The following is a 17,277-nucleotide window of genomic DNA, read 5'->3' as shown; positions in this document are numbered from 1 at the left end:
ACGTAAAAATTCATGAATATTTTTTATGAAAAATTGTAAAATGTCAGTTGAAAGATGTTATTAATCCAATTGATAGGCAAGGTTTAAACGAAAGACGGTATTTTTTTTCGATAAATTAGATTATGTTCGAATATCTGTAACCTTCGAAGGAATGTTATTGTTTTAAAGGTCTTTTTTGATGCCAGGCAAAACATTCCATCCTATAAAAGTCCTAGAAAATTTTGCTTTCAGTTGTTCAAGCATCAGTTGAAATATACTAGACATAATCAAGAACATGAGGATAACGTAATATTAAGATCTGGCATTTTATTTTATCTTTTGTTATTTTATTCCCTCCTGTTTCACCTTTGTTTAAGCCCGGTTCTGTGATACGTTGATGGTATCATTTGAAATGTATCTCTTTATATGTTTTTATGTTCCTAATAAATGCATACACAGTAAAGAATACTATTACACACCGTTTCTTTGTTTCCATATTTTTTTGAAATGCCTACACAACAAGATTTCTTGCATTTTGAGCTTTCATATTCGTGAAATGATGCAATCATTTTTGTTATTTTACTAATGCGAAGTATTTATCAGGCGAGTATTCAAACAATTCAAAGTCTATCTTGTAAATGTCATACAGATCATCTAACTGTTTTTTAGTCAGCTGCGAGAAATACTTTTTTATCAATCGCTCTACCGAGTCGCGACGAGAGTGGTTCATCTGGACTGCTTTAATCTTTCCGGTCAACTGAGTCCTATTGGCAAGATATTCCATGTCCCGAGCGTAAGTTTCCATCTTCAATATGGAATCGTACCGAGCCAGGCAGGGCGTGCAAAGATCGTTGATGGGTCGCCAGTGTAGATCGCACGGCTTGTTGGCCTGATGCTCTTCCACCACATGTCGCACAAAGTCCTGAAACGTGGGAAGCCCATACTCTCTGCCGTCTTGGTGGTATTTTCTGTAGATTCTATGGGCCAAATCACGATAATACGGGTTTAGCTGACTAAGCAATCGTTCTTCGTAAGCACTGATCAACCGCTCGAACGGATCACGAACCACGATGAACGAGTATGTATTTTTCATCGTTGTGAGCAGCACATTAGGCATTTCATATGGATATTTTTTACGAGCAAGGTTAAAGTTATCCGTCTTTGCATCCAGAATCTCCTCCTTGCTGAATCCGGCCCATCGATTGATGTTATAGAACCAGCTGGTAGTGCCCGATTTGAACACCAAACAGTAGAGAAGGCTCTCATTCTTTACGTGAATATAAAACGACGGCTCAATAGTATACTCTAAAACGACACGATAAAAGATTATAGTGGCACAGTTTCATCACGGCACGTGCTTAGTAATGCTCACGTACTCTGTCCATTGTTATGTCGTTCGCAGACTTCTCGTAAATGCAGCAACCGGTGTTGGTTTATCGTTTCAGTGGATTCCTCATCGTTTTGATTGATCCAAAAAACTACACATACACACACAAATGCACTTATAAAACCTACAAGCAGTGCCCGTCTCAGTTGGGAACGAAATGGAAAAGTCCAGTGTAACGTTGACATAACGATTGTCCGAAATGAAATGAAGCTTGAATTGCTACATTGGTAAAATTCTCTATCTCAATCGTTCAGTGAACAAGTCGTGGCGTCTCGTGTAAAAATGCTGCTTCAGATGATAGATACTAGGTTGTTCTAGACAAGGAACGGCACGTGTTTCTACACAATGCGGGGTATTCATCGTCCACACCTCTTCTGTTTTTGGAAATTTCCGACATCAAGCAAAAGTATATCCACAGTCGCTAAAACAGTGCTTCACTTGACCTTTCTTCCTTTTTCACAAATATTTGTTTAGGTACGACACCCTCTTACGTAAAACGGGCTGCGTTAAGTCGCGTTTCAACTTGGTGAATAATTTAGTGCTCCACCATGAAACACAGGTTTTTATAAGGCCTCGATAAAGTTAATATTTAACCTGTATGACTTTTTACTCAGGAATTACTGCTGTATTCTGGTGTTCCTAGCTGTAACAGGTTTCCTTACATTTTCCAAATGTGCGTCAATAGTCCCTCTCTATCCATCGGGCCTCCAGGAATGTATGTAAGATTGCATATGCATTAATAAACACATTTAGATTATTACCTTAGGCTTTTAAATTAAAATACTTGGAGAGTATTTATATTATTGATGATATATATTTTGAGTGATTATTCTCTTAAGACGTAATTATGTAGATCTATTACCCGTACTATGCTCACTTACCAGTTAAATAGAATAAATTAGGTTCTTGTTAGTTTTTTGTCTGTAAGTGCGAAGTATTTTTCACACAATTCTAATTCTCATTTGGATGATTTCTCCAAAAGGGAATTACATTTCCTGGAGGCGACAAACATTCCGTTCTGAAACAAATCAAAAATATTAAACATACGGCAGCACTTTCGCCTGTCGTTTGTAATGCTTTAGGAGGTGAATGGATTTAATTTTTTACTATTCCGTTTAGCTGGGTTCCTTTTGTATATCTATGGCAACGAAATTAAAGACGTTTAACATTTTTACTCAATAATTTCATCAGGTCGAAACGAATTTCATCAGATCAACGAAACGTGATGAATCGTAAGACTCGTGAAGTGTAGCTGAAAGTATTAAGCTCGAAGAAATGGAAAAACTGACACCTCAAAATAAGGCCAATTTTGTACGACCCGATAGACAACACAGATAGAACACTATGTTTTACGTAATTGTGAGTCATTTTATAAAACTTTACTTGTTTTTTTCGAGCTCAATTGTATCGAAACATCTTTACACGCTTATTTCTGTACACAACTTCTCCAACTGTTTTGTTTTTATTTTTCTAAGCCAACAATATGATCAAAGCTCAGATATATGATATGATGTGAATTTATTTAATTTCGGAGATTTATTACAGGGGTAAGCAATTTTGTGCGAGTTGTTATTGTCAAAAAGTGTCTTGTTATCCATTGAAAAGAAGTTTTTGCGCCGATTGCACTCAGTTGAAGTACTTCTTTTAATGATGTGATTTCCGAGGAGCCCTTTCGTTTGGATGAAAAAAATCAAACGCCTGCATCAAGGTTGCACTACAACGGAAGTAGTAGAACGTGACTGAATCACTAAAGTTTTGATTAAAAGGTCCGTGGATAGCTCTACTGAGCACACAAGTGATTTTTTAAATAATTTTGAGCACGCCGTCTAATCGGTTGGTTAGAATATACGTACATTCGACACCGATAAATGTTCGAATTATTATTATTCAATAAGGTAGATAGGTTGGCCAACATAAATTGTTACTCATATAAAATTATTTCAACTTTCTGCTTTCTTGCTACTCTGGCTAGATCCATGTTCCTCTAATATATAAAAGTCATCGTTGTCTGGTCGTTGACCAACAAGGTCGTTACGCCAAGAAGAAGAAGAAGATAATAATAATACACCTTTACTTTTCTAATTTTAAATTTTATAAGTAGCAATATGAAACAAAAAAATAGTGAAAGTGTAAAACATGATTGACTGTTAAGATAAAACCACACTGATAAGAATATATTTTCATCAATCCAATCAGTTATACGTTTTTGGCCCGCGAACCTATTTTGGGAGGAAATGCGGACCGCGAGGTCAAACGAGTTTGACATCACTGCTCTAGAGGAAGGGGTAAGAGGGGCTACCATCTTACCCCCTAGCTCAGCATTTTCGTAGTATTTGGGGTCACTAATCGAATGATCATAGCTCAATCTCATCTTAGACTTTTTCTATCTTCTTCTACGTAACAAATATTTTCAATGACACATAAATGGTCTAATCAATTTACACCAAACGTAATTATAATAAAGCCAATTATTCAAGTGTGAAATGTCCGACATTTTCATGCCTCCTTCCAGCCTATATCTTTCTGTCACCAGAACAATAAAAATTATGTAAAAAATGATGATGCTATCTTACGACGGATGGCTTCAGCTCCAATATGTAATCCCTTTTGTTTTTTCTTTCTTTTCCTTTTTTTCAACTAATCATAATGTTGGTTTGATTCAAAAAGCTATAAGTCTGTTGACATACATACAACTGTATTACGCAAAAATCTTTTGGTCTGGTGTGCACCAAACTAGATTTAAGGCTAGTCAATTTTGTTGTTGAACTTAATTTTGTAGATGTGATCACCCTTCGTTACCTTTCCCGCAAACTTTCACAAAACCTTATTTCCAAACGACCAAGCAAAAGAAATCAATGAAACCTTAATACGTGCTAAAAACATAGCACATAAACTCTGCAACTCTCATAATTTACTTTACTTCATGGATTGGCTTTTCTTTCTTTTAACTGCAGGACGTCAATTATCTGTTGTCCTGGTCCAACTAAGGTTTAAGCAAAATTTTTCTCATACTAGCTTCAATTGATTAATTTTAAATTCTTGCACTAAGCTGGAAACTCAGTAAGGTAATGTATGCAAAATGTATATTTACATGGTTTCGTCGACTAAAAGTAATACTGAAAAATAGTATTTTCAGCAAAATTTAAGTTTGTAAAAATCAAGTTATTCAATGAAAACACTCTTTTGATTGGAAATTATTTCTACCCGGATGAAATCGGGTAAATCAGCTAGTAATTCTATAATTTTAAGCAATATTAAAAAAATATTTGCTGAACCATTTTGCCATTGAAACTTTGATACATTCCTCATTAAAATAGCACATACAAACGAGTAATCAGAGTCAGGTTAACTTCACGAAAATTTTCTGTTATTACTAATTCTACATTCTGTTTTGCATTGAACAGAAAACGAGTTACATGTCTGAAACATGTTTGTATCTATGCTCGCGCACAGTCGTGTCGCAACTTGTTTACGGGTTGCACTGCATCGCTGGGTGCGTTGGTCTATCAATTTGCCTAGATTGCAGGTTTGGCTGTTTTGCTGTTGGTTCTGAGTTGAGGTTTTATCGAAATGGGTTTTGTTTGTTTTGAGGCGGTGTCACCTGATCTTATTGTTTTCGAGACTTAGTGCATACAATTTGATTATGAAACGGAGAGTTCATTGTGCCTTCCAGGCTGAGCAAAAACCACGGTACTTCTGTGGTGGTGGATTTTAAGCTGTATACCATAGGCATGCTACAGTACAAAAAGTAATACGAATTCTTCACCATAAAATAAGTTATACACATCCAAGGGATAATATTAAGATTTGGGTTCATTAGCTATGTAGCCTTAGATTTGATTTTGTTACATGTAACGAAAATTAACGAACGCTGGACAATAACAATAATAACACTACGTGATGTGTATGTTTTATATGGGTAGGCATTTAAAAATATTCAAGTCAAAACTAGATCAATTCCCTCATTTTGTCGTGACCCTATGGGCACTCTGAAACAGGTGTAGGCTCACTCTAAACATGAAATACGAGTATCATCCCTACTTGTTTGGTAGCCCCAACAATCCCCTGTTGATAACGTTACAGTTCCACTTCTTCATAAAACATTACTGTATCAAAATTTTGGAAATACCAGGCATGATAAAGCAAAATCATAAAGATTTGCAATGATAAAGCAAAATCAAGTATATTAAAACTAACTTTAGTAAGTCTACCAGTAGTTAGCAACGAAAGTGAAAAGTCTGTCAGTGGTTAGAGTATCTTAAGGGAATAATTTGTCTTATGCCATACCTGGACGAGACACTACACTCTCCAGACAAAGGCTTGAGGAAGAATGTCATCACTGCGGTAATTGACAAATGTCTGTAATTTATTTTTTGGTTAGAAACTTCGCCAGGGGCTGAAATATGTATGAGATCCTCATTTCGTGAGACGTGAAAAATTATACAACATAATTATTATTGTCCGATGCTGATGGGCATACTCTTCTGTTGTTTGTGCAGTACTGAATGTTGTTGGTAGCAAGACATATTTTAGCGGTAATGCTCCCGTTCTACGTTTAATGATGTATTTAAAAAGTTTTAATAACACATGTCCTCAACACAGATCAGAACAGATTGATAATTGGTCACAACTCAATTAATTTGAAGTTTTGAGTCGTATTAAACTATATAAAAAATGTTTCAATTAAACATTTATTCATTCAACCTATTTATATTATTCAATTAACATAATATTTATAGTCAGAGCTGCTTAGCATCACGTATGGTAAAGGTACTTTTTAATTTGGAATTTGTTGTCTCACCATATGCAATCGAAGTAGAACAAGAAATAACTTTAGTAAATTTAACGATGGTGTAATTTAATTAATTTCAATTTTAATTGCGATGAATAACTTTAGCCGGTATAAAAAAATAAACATATTTGTTATCAACCTTCAGTTATTAATTGATTTATTACAATATGGACATTTACTGAGTTATTATAGTATGTTATGCTTTGTTTCTGAAATGTGGAGCGTATTGATATAAGGTTTTATAAGTTATGTATATGTAATAGACGGAGTGTAATAGAACATAACTGATTCATTTTGAACATTTCTTATGCATGTTCTAGGCTTGCTGAAATATATAGGGGTATGATTCTGAAGCAATAATATTCTCTGTACTAAGCTGATATTACAAACCGCGTTGAGTAAAACAATGTAAAGTAAAAAATGTTGAGTTTTGCGATTACAACTTCAACAATCGAGTAGGCTACAGTTATGTAGTAGACTATGATGAATATGAAGCAAGATATTATTCTGTGCCTCATCGGATGTAATCTGTATTTCTGTTCAGTATAATAAAACCAGAGTAGTAGCAGACTAGAAGAGAATCAAATAACCAACAAAAAAGACACGTAGTGGAATTAATTAATAACCTCGAAATCTAAGGGGTTTCAAACGCTTATGTGCCGTATACGTGAAGCGGGTAGTCTGACGCTGTGCATGAAATGTACAGGTGAACGTCGATTATCCGGGGGTGTCGGGACCGGGAGGTCCCCGGATAATCGAATTCCACGGATAATCGAACATATATTGAAATATGTTTACAATACCTGGTTTGAGTCTCGGCTAGTTCACTTTTGACCAGTTCCAGTTAGTTAATTTATCATAAAAAATGTTTGATTTATTTTTTTATGCTAATTTTTATTGCTATTTTCGATCCGACCAATTTTATTTGACACTACTATTCCCAAAAAATGTTGTGAACCAACCTGATATTCATGGAAACAATTCAACCCGGTTGTGCAGTTGTCAGTTGCAAGCCACCCGGATAATCCGCCCTCCGTTTAATCCGGCCCCGGATAATCGACGTCCGACTGTATTTAGTAAATGTTGTAGTTTTTGAGCCCGTAGTATTGCATTTATCAACTTGGTTTTTGATTATGATGACGATGAGTAAAGTAGTATCTGCACATCTCGCTGTAGTTAGATAGTGGCACCACATTATCAACCAATGGTAATTGGAGACAGAGCAGAAGTACCTTTTTCACTCCGGGAAGAGGTTAACCTTATGGGACTCTGCGATTTACCTTTCGAAGTGATTGCTCGGGATCGTTGTATGCAACGAACAAACTCATGTCCCTTAAGTAGTACTGGTGGGTTTCACCATATTATCAACCGTTGATAACAAGCGGTGTAAAATAAAAAAGTGCAAAAATACCTGCCCTACTCCGGAAGGTGCCCTCTTTTGCTAGTTGGGAAATCTACGATGTACCTCTTTCTACAACTGATGGCAACCATTGTATGAATGGATCAGAGTTTGATACGATTGTTCTGTAGAGAAATGCCCCAATGTCCCCTTTCGTTTGATGACACATATTTAATATCGTAAGATCTCTCTCAAACCTATGTAGGGGTAAGCGGTGGGACTCATCATCATCATCATCATCATCATAGAATAAGTGATGAACAAAATAAAGTTTTGTAACTATTTTAACTATAAGTGTATCATTAACTATTTGTGTACATTATTTTCAAAAGTGTGTTCAGTACTTCCCGCTGCATGCGATTATTTAAATTGACATACCATAAGCATAGTAATACGCATATCAAATTCGATCGATTCCACCATCAGCCAATTTTCGTTTGCGCATCGATCGATTTAATAGTACTATATTCGAAACGTGTTTTTGGTTTTGATCAATCTATCTTTTGTGCGCCGAGGCTCCGTTCTACGAGAGTACGGATTATCCGCGTACAAAGGGCAAAAGTCTAATGAGTCCTTAATGAAGCAGACATGACAGTAGCCGGGGTCCGTGACAGCCGAGCGGTAGTGCCGGTTTGAAAATCGGCCCATGAGCGCCGGGGCACACCACCACGATGACGTGGGTTCGAATCCCAACGGAGCCCGCGGACCATCGCGACGAGCGGACCCGCGGTCTATTCATGTACACATAGGGTAAAAGTCTCGTGGGCCCTTAACGGGCAGGCATTACCAACAAGGTCGTTACGCCAAGAAGAAGAAGAAGATAACCGTAGACGGTCGTTGTGTTATGCCAAGTAGAAGAAAAAGAAGGGTGCGAATTGAACGTCTTCGATCATTTTTTGTAACATTTAAGTCAGATGGAGGCATCCCTTCAATTGACAAATATGATATTTTAAAGAGGTGGGAAAAACAATTTTTTTTAAAGCTTTCAAGAAATCGATTTCAAAAACATGGACTTTGTACACCTTATATATTTCAGTTGGATTTAAATTTTGTGCGGTCACGCAACCTGGTCGTCATGGTAAAAGGAGAAATAAATTTAAGAAATGACAAATTCAATTTTGCAGCACAAAATTTATATATATGATAGTTATTTTGAAAAATGTTTGTAAAGAATCTATATATTTGATTCTACATTCGCAATCAAGTTCAGAAAACTTACTATACTTTTCTGACAATTCGTTCCATCACTCTAACTTTCTCCGATGCTAAGAAGAGGTCTATGAACTTTTGCGTTACGTTAATCCAAGAAACTTTGGGTTCAACAACGTTTGTATCAAAAGGTGTTAAATAGGAAGATGTCAAATTAGAGGAAGATGAACCACTACCCCAAGGCGAAAATGAAAACGAGTCAATTTCTTTGCGTATCAATTTTTAATTTTTCTTCTAAATATTTACTCACACATCAGAATGAATGAACTACAGAAGAGATGCGTTGGTAATTCCCAAAAGTAGCTTGCATTATTTATTGCGCTAAGCACTGTTCAATGTTAATTCTTTTCTTCCATTGCACGTGTCAATGTCTACAGTTGTATCACACTAAATTGCCATAAATAAATTCAAGAACGATGTTAGAAAGAATGTGTCAGTATATTTGCGTGTGCGCGTAGCAAAAATGCGTCGAGCATTGTTTAACGACAAAGTCAATAAGACATTTCATCCAAGATTTCTATTGTTTGTAATCAGCAGTATAATCTTTATATTTTTTCTAAATACTCGTATTTATAAAAGATCATATTTACATTGATATAGAAGACTATATAAAAGTTCTATTCTTCATTTCCTGAAACGTGAACCACAAAAAGGGTTGTATTAATTTATCTTCTTCGAACTAGGTCTCAGTTTGTTACTGGTAAGATTAAGATAAAGCTGTACTTCAACTGTTCCATATGTCTGTGTTACTTAAGAATTTCCACTTTTACAGTCCAACAGGGCAAAAAGTACGCACAAATTAATGGTCTCCGGTCTAAAGCTACAAAAGTACACTAGTACTACAGTACAAAAAAGAAAGTTATCTGGTAAACAAATACCACTTCATCTATGACCAGTTGTTTTTAAAGGTCATCCACATCAGCAAGCCTATTGTTTATAGCCTTACTTCAGGCTTTCACTTGCATCATCAAAACCGTTCCTGCCAGTCTATGTTAACTTTATACATTGGCGCGTCCAACGTCCAAAGCTTTGATAGTTATCTGTCAACTAGATAGATTGTACAACTTTTTAACATTAATATTTGAATTTGAAACAAAATGAAGGTTAAATCCTTGTCAAGCAGGTACGTAAGCTTTGACTTATTTTGTCTAATTTAAAAACCATGCAATGTTAAAAGACCAACAGACGAAAACAGTTTTAACACATGAATCGATCAACCTCTTTCATTCAAACATATTTCTTGCTAGTTTTTCTTCATTGCAGGACGTTGGTTGCAAAGTCGATAAACATATATTTCATCCTCTCCACCGGCGCTTTACAAGTTGTTTGTTCAACGCTTGAATAATAATAATTTTACGCTTATTAAGCAAATTGATTAGGTTCAAAATGATCTGATTCACTTGCCAGTTGTGTTCACTTTTGCAATGAGTTTCTGCTTTGCTGAGTCCTTAGACAATTTCCATCTTAAGTTCTCCAAAAAAACAGAAAAATTCCTATACCATTGAAAAACAATTACATGTACATATTTTTACTTTTATATTTGTTATACAACATTGTTATAATAAAAGTAAATAAAAAGCCCTAATCGCGTGATCAACTAATGAAAACTCTCTTCTTGTAGAAAAAGCTACATGTATGTAGTATGAGGTAACAAAATCTTTTTTGCAAAACTAAAAACACTCATATCTGAAGATCTACAATCAACTACATATACGAGTATAAGATATAAGCACAGGTATTTTTATGACATGTCACAATAATAATGTATGGTTTACAAAACCTGCAATGATCTTATAAAACATTATTGTAAGTTGGTCATCAGTGTTTTTCAAATTATCCGACAATACGCTATCCACACGTGAAGTTATTCTTTGGGACCGTGTAGAATGTGTATACCAGAGTTGCTGAGTGCTGCCCAGCATGAAAATCATGACGACAACCTCAATAACTTACTTGAACTAGATTAGCAGTGAAAATTAACACCGCAGGAATTATCTCTATATCGTAGCAATTTACGCCATTAGTGCAAACTACCATAAATTCTTCAGCAATATGACTTAACATACAACGGGCCCTCTCAGAGCATATACCTTTTCCCACAAGAATCGTGTGATCCAGCGGTGGTACGGTGTATCCTTCGACCTCATTTGGTGTTGATGAATTAGCTGGAGTGGAATACGATGGTTTTCCAGCTGGATAGCTAGAATTTACAGCTCCGTCTTAACATCTTTTACATCTTTATTTTATATCTTTATGTTTTATAACGATTAATACAACCTGCACAATCGAAACTATTGTTGAAATTGTCTTGTTACTCAACATATTTCTCTTAGAATCTTTGAGTGAAGTTAATTTTGAGGTTTTAGTTATTCAAAAGTCACTCCGTTTGATATTGAATAAATTTTATTTTCCGAAAGTTAGACTTTTTCAAAATTTAAGCAGCAAAAAAATGTTTTACCTTAACATAATATTACAAAATAACAACAACTGAGCGGTATTCCCAAAATTAATAACTTACATAATCTCAATCTTAATGACGTACTTTCATTGTTCATTTGACACGTGTTGAGGAATGGAGGTACATAAAGGACCTTAACGAGCAGTAGTATTGCAGATAAAAATCAAATAAAAATAAAGAAAAACAGCAAGAAAAGCATTGACTTGATTTTATTGTCTTTTGTGTTGGTAGCAAATTCACGGAAAATTGATTGCTCCTTGACCAACTACCAAAACAATGTTAATTTTCCTGTAATATAGATATTTCCTTACTTACTAAATTTGTGGTACAACTGGTATGTAGTCTTAGTCACACGAAGTTTCATTCTAATTTGCTCATGGTCGAAAGCAAATTGGTCCAATTCCGCATGCAAGCCTTACTGGCTCTACAGCTTCTTTGCACTTTTCTAGAGGCCTATCACGCCTCCTAAGAGAACTTTGCTAAAATGATATATTTTCTAGACGGACTAGCCTTCCTTTTATTATGCGTAGGGGTGGATGGGGTAATACGCACCCCTTAAGGAAAACTATACAATTTTCTATCAAGTTGGCTCTTGATTGTTGATTTTATCACTGGATAGGATTCATAAAGGTTCAAAATAGTTACCAATTCAGGAATGTTTGCTTTTTTTGCTAAGAAAAACGTATTTTTTTCAGTTTTGAAAAAGTTCAATTTTTGATCGATCTGTATCTGGTTGAGGCAAAACGCACCTTTGCTACGGGTAATACGCACCACAACAAAGGGGCAATACGCACCACAACAAAGAGACAATACGCACCACAACAAAGAGGCAATACGCACCACAACAAAGAGGCAACATCAAACGTCAAATAAAGATAGTTTGTTTACAAACGGGTGCATTTTACCCCGACATACTGGGTGCATATTGCCTCCATTCATAGTTGAACACATTTTCAACTAAAATATGAGTAAATCTGCATTCTTTCCGAAATTTTCATGAACAGTCTCAAGCACTGATTCTCAATTCACTAAATTTCGTATTCCTCGTGGGTAAATATCGGTTTTTGCACTTAATATTTCTTAGCGGAATGGTACGTCACATTATAACAAAAACTGTCTAAGCTGAGAATGATTTTGTTTTGCGTTTATTTCACGTTTCTGTTGATGTAGAGCTATCAAACTCACAGGGGGACCATATTTTAGTTTGATCTTACAGGGTGACTACTTTTGACGCGTCCAAAACTCGTTTTTCAAGGGAAATGGGAAAGGGTGCGTATTGCCTCAGGGGTGCGTATTACCCCAGCCACCCCTATCATAAAATAGGGTCACAATGCAGATGATTCCTATAGAAATTTGTTCCTACAAAAATTAATGCTGTCATCTTCTTGTTCTTCTTTTTGGCGTAACGACCTCTTGGTCATGCCTGCCCGTTAAGGGCTTACGAGACTTGTTTCCCTGTTGTACGTGGATAGTCAGTCCTCTCGTACAGGGGAGGGTCCGGTCTCGGTTGGGATTCGAACCCACGCCGTCGAGGTGGTGAGCCCCAGCACTCATGGGCCGATTTTCTAACCAGCGCTACCGCTCGGCTGTCGCGGACCCCAAATGCTGTCATCTGTATCACTCATAAACCGACCTACATCTACCTGCTCAGGTTGATGAAGCAATCATTAGTCCATTCCCTAGTAATGCGATCCTACTTTGGTGATCGTATCTCACAAAACTTGAACCCCTTTAACCCCAGCACTAGACGAATGTTGTTTTAACATCATGGCTAGATTCTTCTACATGGAACATAGAAAAACTAAAGAAAAATATCAAAAAGGCTCTTTGATTTATCAAGCCTTGCTCGTCTACATGCTACATAAATAAATCAAATACAGATATAAGTGGTTGGTTCTGTCTTACAAACGTATAGCTTTGCACAACAATAACTGAGGAAAATAAAAGGATAACTTTATTTTTGCTCTTCTTCAAACGTTGACGAATTGTCGACAATGCAACATTCAAAATCAATGCTTTCAGGGCTAGGAAAGTTTCCATTACTCACAAAAAACGGGAGAAAATTTCTGTGTATACTATTGGTGAAAACCATTGTGAAAGCCACTTCTCCAGCATCAAGAAGGAAGTCTTGAAAAAAACTAAAACATGCATATTCTGCAAAATATTTATATTGTCGCTCGTTAACTTCGTTCATTCTGTCTGACTTCCATGCTTGACAGAATTACACCATATTTGCTTGGATTTTTTGCAAGAACCCATCATTGAGATTTCGGAAGACTAGAAATTTTTTTCATTGCTGTATATGCACATATGCTGTAAGTGTTTCAAATATGCAATATGCGCCTTTTGTAATTGACTGATATTGCAAAAGGAAACCTTTTATTCACACTGGTTTCTAGTTCCGTGCGCATACTGCTTCCTGTTTAACCTTTATCCAAGACTAAATTGCTGATCCCAACGCTGTCTTAGGGTTAAAATGGTTATCTAAACACCGAAAATAACTATTTATTAGAGTTTGACATAATATTTACAAGCTTATCTGACTTAAATTTTCAAGGTGTGTATTTATTCAACATTTTAAAAAATGTTGTTCCAATTTTTGTCTACATGTATTTGTTCGACATATGAAAAAAATATTGTTCAAAGTTACAAAGGCAGTTACAAAGTTATTGTTTTCTTCATGGTGTCGCTCGCAGGTATGTGCTATACATTTGAATTTTAAATAGTAGTAAATTTAGTCTAAAATAATATTCCCAACCATCAAAACGGTATCCTTGTCCTTTTCATGTTTGATGCTTCAAAAAGTAGTAAACAGATTCGGAAAAAACGGACCAAACTTAAATTCATTTAATAACAGAAGAGTATTTATAGCACCCAGCTCTACCCTTTTCAATGTCACAAAAAGTAACAATACAATGTTTGACAATGCGCAATACTCCGTTGAAAACGTCACAAGCATTTCAAATCTGGTTGATAAGGATCTGGCATATGAGTAATGAATAATTAAATAAAAAAAGGCTATAAATATAAGTTAAGATAACGCATTTTTAGCAATGTGTATCAACTTTTTGTATCAAATAATAAAACAAGGTGAAAGTGAATGTTCATTAATAAGCTAATGTTTTAAGTATTGAAGAACGTTCATAATCATTATAGAAGAAACTGCATTCAAAACAATGGTTGTAATATTTTCCTGTTTCAAACCCGAAACACGTTATTGTAGAACAATTTGCGAAAGAAACTTACAAAACAATTCGATATGTATTGATAATAGAAAATAGTAATTGCCATATCACTGCTTTAAATGTTGTTTATACTTAAGGCCTTCCATGAATTGTTTTTTTACCACCGTTACCTAAAATTAGTTTAAGTATGTAATGCAAAAATTTCAGATATCCTTTCGATTCTTCGTTTATGAAAGCAAAAGATTTGGTAGAAAACAATGATAAAATGTTGTTCAACTTATAGGCGGTGTTGCACGTGAATATTTTGAATTAACGATCTCCAATTTTTTATGGTGTGGAGAGGTATCATGTTGAACTGATGTACGTATTTGAACCACCCTGGGAAAAAATTGTGCATCATGGGCAGGATAGGTGTGAAAACTGGCACCATTAGTGCGAAGATATCCCAACACTATATGTTACGTCGACGAGCACTAATTGGGCCAATTAGTATGTTCTTTTTATCTTTTGCTTTTGATTTTTTGTTCAATGCACTAAAATATTCATCATAGTGAGTCTTAGAAAAGTTAGATTTAAAAGCTGGAGTTGCACATAGACTGAACTGCAAAAAATCGGGTTGTGCTGTTGGTCTGTGCGGGCATCGCATGTATGGGGATCGGCAGATGCAAGCGATGCAGTCCCCTACCACATGCTATCCTCTCCCCGAGGTCGATTGCATACCTACCTACGCATTAATTTACAAAATCAAAGACAGGGATTGAATGATTTATGGCTCTCGTACAGAGCCAATCCAATCTTGGTTGGGAGAGGTCCAATCTCGGTTGGGATTCGAACCCACGCCGTCGAGGTGAGCCTCGGCGCTCATGGGTCGATTTTCTAACCGGCGCTACCGCTCGGGTGTTGCGGACCCCTGTCATGCTAGTGTAGTGTATGATGCAGACACACATACACACGACTCAGAAAAAAATATAGAAGAAGTTAATATCAAAAGAGGCACCACTTCAGAGAAACTTATCATTAAACTCACAAAATTCAACGGCACAGTCTCTCTAGCGTGAAAAATACACGATATGTGATGCCCGGCCGGTAGAATCATCATGCTTTCTCATTCTGTCTAATTGAGAATTGTTATGCTATGCGAACAGATATGAAACAATTAAATGCGCAAAACATCTCTCGAAGAAAAAGCTGGCTGCGTTGAATGAGACGCGTGATGGAGTTGATTTCCTTGTGTACTTACGTACGTAATTTTTTTGAGCGACGTCGTACAATTGTTTGGAAACTAAGATTTGTACTGTTTGTACGGTTTCTGCGGTGCCGTTCAATTTGCATACAAAGACCAAACATGTTTGAAATAGGAGCCAGAGAATGAAGGCCTCTCTTTATTATTCATGATAGGAACTGTATTGCTAGAAGAAGCGAAATTGCATTTGAAGACAGATGGAATATGATGGAAGAGTTCTTACAATGAAAGGTGCAACATTGCTTACATTCCACGTAATTGCAAGACAGATGGAATGTAAATTGGCACCATATCACATTCATATCTCGTTAGCATTCCTACGCCTGATTGTTTCCACTACCGAAAAGTAAGTTACTGCCAGAAATTGGTTAAAAAACTTGCTTTTCAGTTGGGAATGTGTGTTGATCATGCTGTTTCTCCTTGAAAAGCAATAAGTTCAAAATGTTATCAACATGTATCGAACTAATATGATAGTTAGAAATGGTTGATAAATTACATTTAACATGGTAATAGAAATGTTTAGAGTTTTACATTTAAAAAATGTTAGTTAGTTTTTCAGAAATCAAACAAGGATATTTTTATCAGTTAAAATCAGTTTTTTAAGCTATACATTTCTGTTTTTAGAAAAACATCTTCAGGTTTGCTCCAATATTTCCTAAGAGACAGGTTCAAGAAGAAACTAGAACAAATAATTCAATGGTACAATCTAAACACTGGTCCAAATAGACAATGTAGAACGTTGCCGAGAAGCAGGCAGATGAGAAAAGTAGCCATATGTTCTTCAATCCATGGACACCGTCGCCTTGTTTCTCAATTGGCAATGTGTGAGGAGTTGGTTGATGAGGGCTATACACACAGTTAATTACGTTCAACCCGTGAAATTTTGGACCAACAACCGAAATCAACATTCAACAGGAACCAGTTTAGCAGGGCGACTGAAATCTGAGCCTGCTAGTTGACTTCGATAACGTCAAATTTATTTCTATAAAATAAAACGCCACCGATCGGAAAAAACGGATAGCTGACAAGTTTCAGCTAAGACTAAGCTGGAAAAGCTTGGCCAATGAGGGGTATATCAAATAAAATACATTGTAGAAATTTTTTTTAACGAATTCTTTTCAACGTGTGCAAAAGGGAGAGCATAGCATGGAACATTCTACCGATGAACGACATACTGACATAATGGTAACTCTTGAAATGTGAACTGTAAGTTTTGCCCTTCAGATAACATAGTCAGTGCGTGGTGGAATAATGTTTACACTAATGAGGTTGCTGACTGATTGAAATCTAAAAGAATATAGCATATTATATCAAATCATTGTGATCAAATCATAATGGTTTTGACTTTTTGACGGACAATCTTTGGTTTGTGCAACTGAAGTAGACTTTGTTCATTTTGTGTTAGTAAAACTGAGTTTAAAATGTAAAGTTTTAATGATTTTACTAAAAAGTAGTGATCATAAAAAGCTTCAACAATATCTGCAACTCAACGTGTGGAAAGTATCGGAATCGATGGTTCAGTATTGTTCGAGCTTTTATTATACACAAGACTCCATACAAAAATAAACAAAAGTGGTTTAGTATAGAAAACGAGAGTCTTCTTGGAAATTTAGCAAGATCTGGTT

At 35.9% G+C, this 17,277-nt stretch overlaps 1 protein-coding gene across 1 annotated transcript; it reads right to left on the bottom strand.

Moving 5' to 3' along the window:
• Nucleotides 1–553: 553 nt before the first annotated feature.
• Nucleotides 554–3,737, bottom strand: LOC131285122 (carbohydrate sulfotransferase 11-like). The gene is made up of 3 exons (XM_058313982.1): nucleotides 3,674–3,737; nucleotides 1,356–1,457; nucleotides 554–1,284 (listed from the first exon to the last, which is right to left on the bottom strand). The coding sequence occupies exons 1-3, from the start codon at nucleotides 3,735–3,737 to the stop codon at nucleotides 554–556; spliced, it is 897 nt and encodes a 298-aa protein (XP_058169965.1).
• Between the last annotated feature and the right edge of the window lie 13,540 nt (nucleotides 3,738–17,277).

Source organism: Anopheles ziemanni, chromosome 3 (assembly GCF_943734765.1).
Source record: "Anopheles ziemanni chromosome 3, idAnoZiCoDA_A2_x.2, whole genome shotgun sequence".
Classification (NCBI taxonomy): Eukaryota; Metazoa; Arthropoda; class Insecta; order Diptera; family Culicidae; genus Anopheles; species Anopheles ziemanni.
The sequence above is the reverse complement of the archived record's forward strand: the minus strand, read 5'-3'. Positions and strand labels throughout refer to the sequence as shown.

Excerpts from the sequence above, each read along its gene's own strand:
- LOC131285122 (XM_058313982.1), bottom strand. The coding sequence starts at position 3,737 with ATGAGATTGAGCTATGATCATTCGATTAGTGACCCCAAATACTACGAA. Across the intron at positions 1,458-3,673 it reads CGAAAATGCTGAGCTAGGGG|TTTTTTGGATCAATCAAAAC; the intron begins GTAAGATGGTAG and ends GTGTATGTGTAG. Across the intron at positions 1,285-1,355 it reads ACGACATAACAATGGACAGA|AGTATACTATTGAGCCGTCG; the intron begins GTACGTGAGCAT and ends GTGTCGTTTTAG.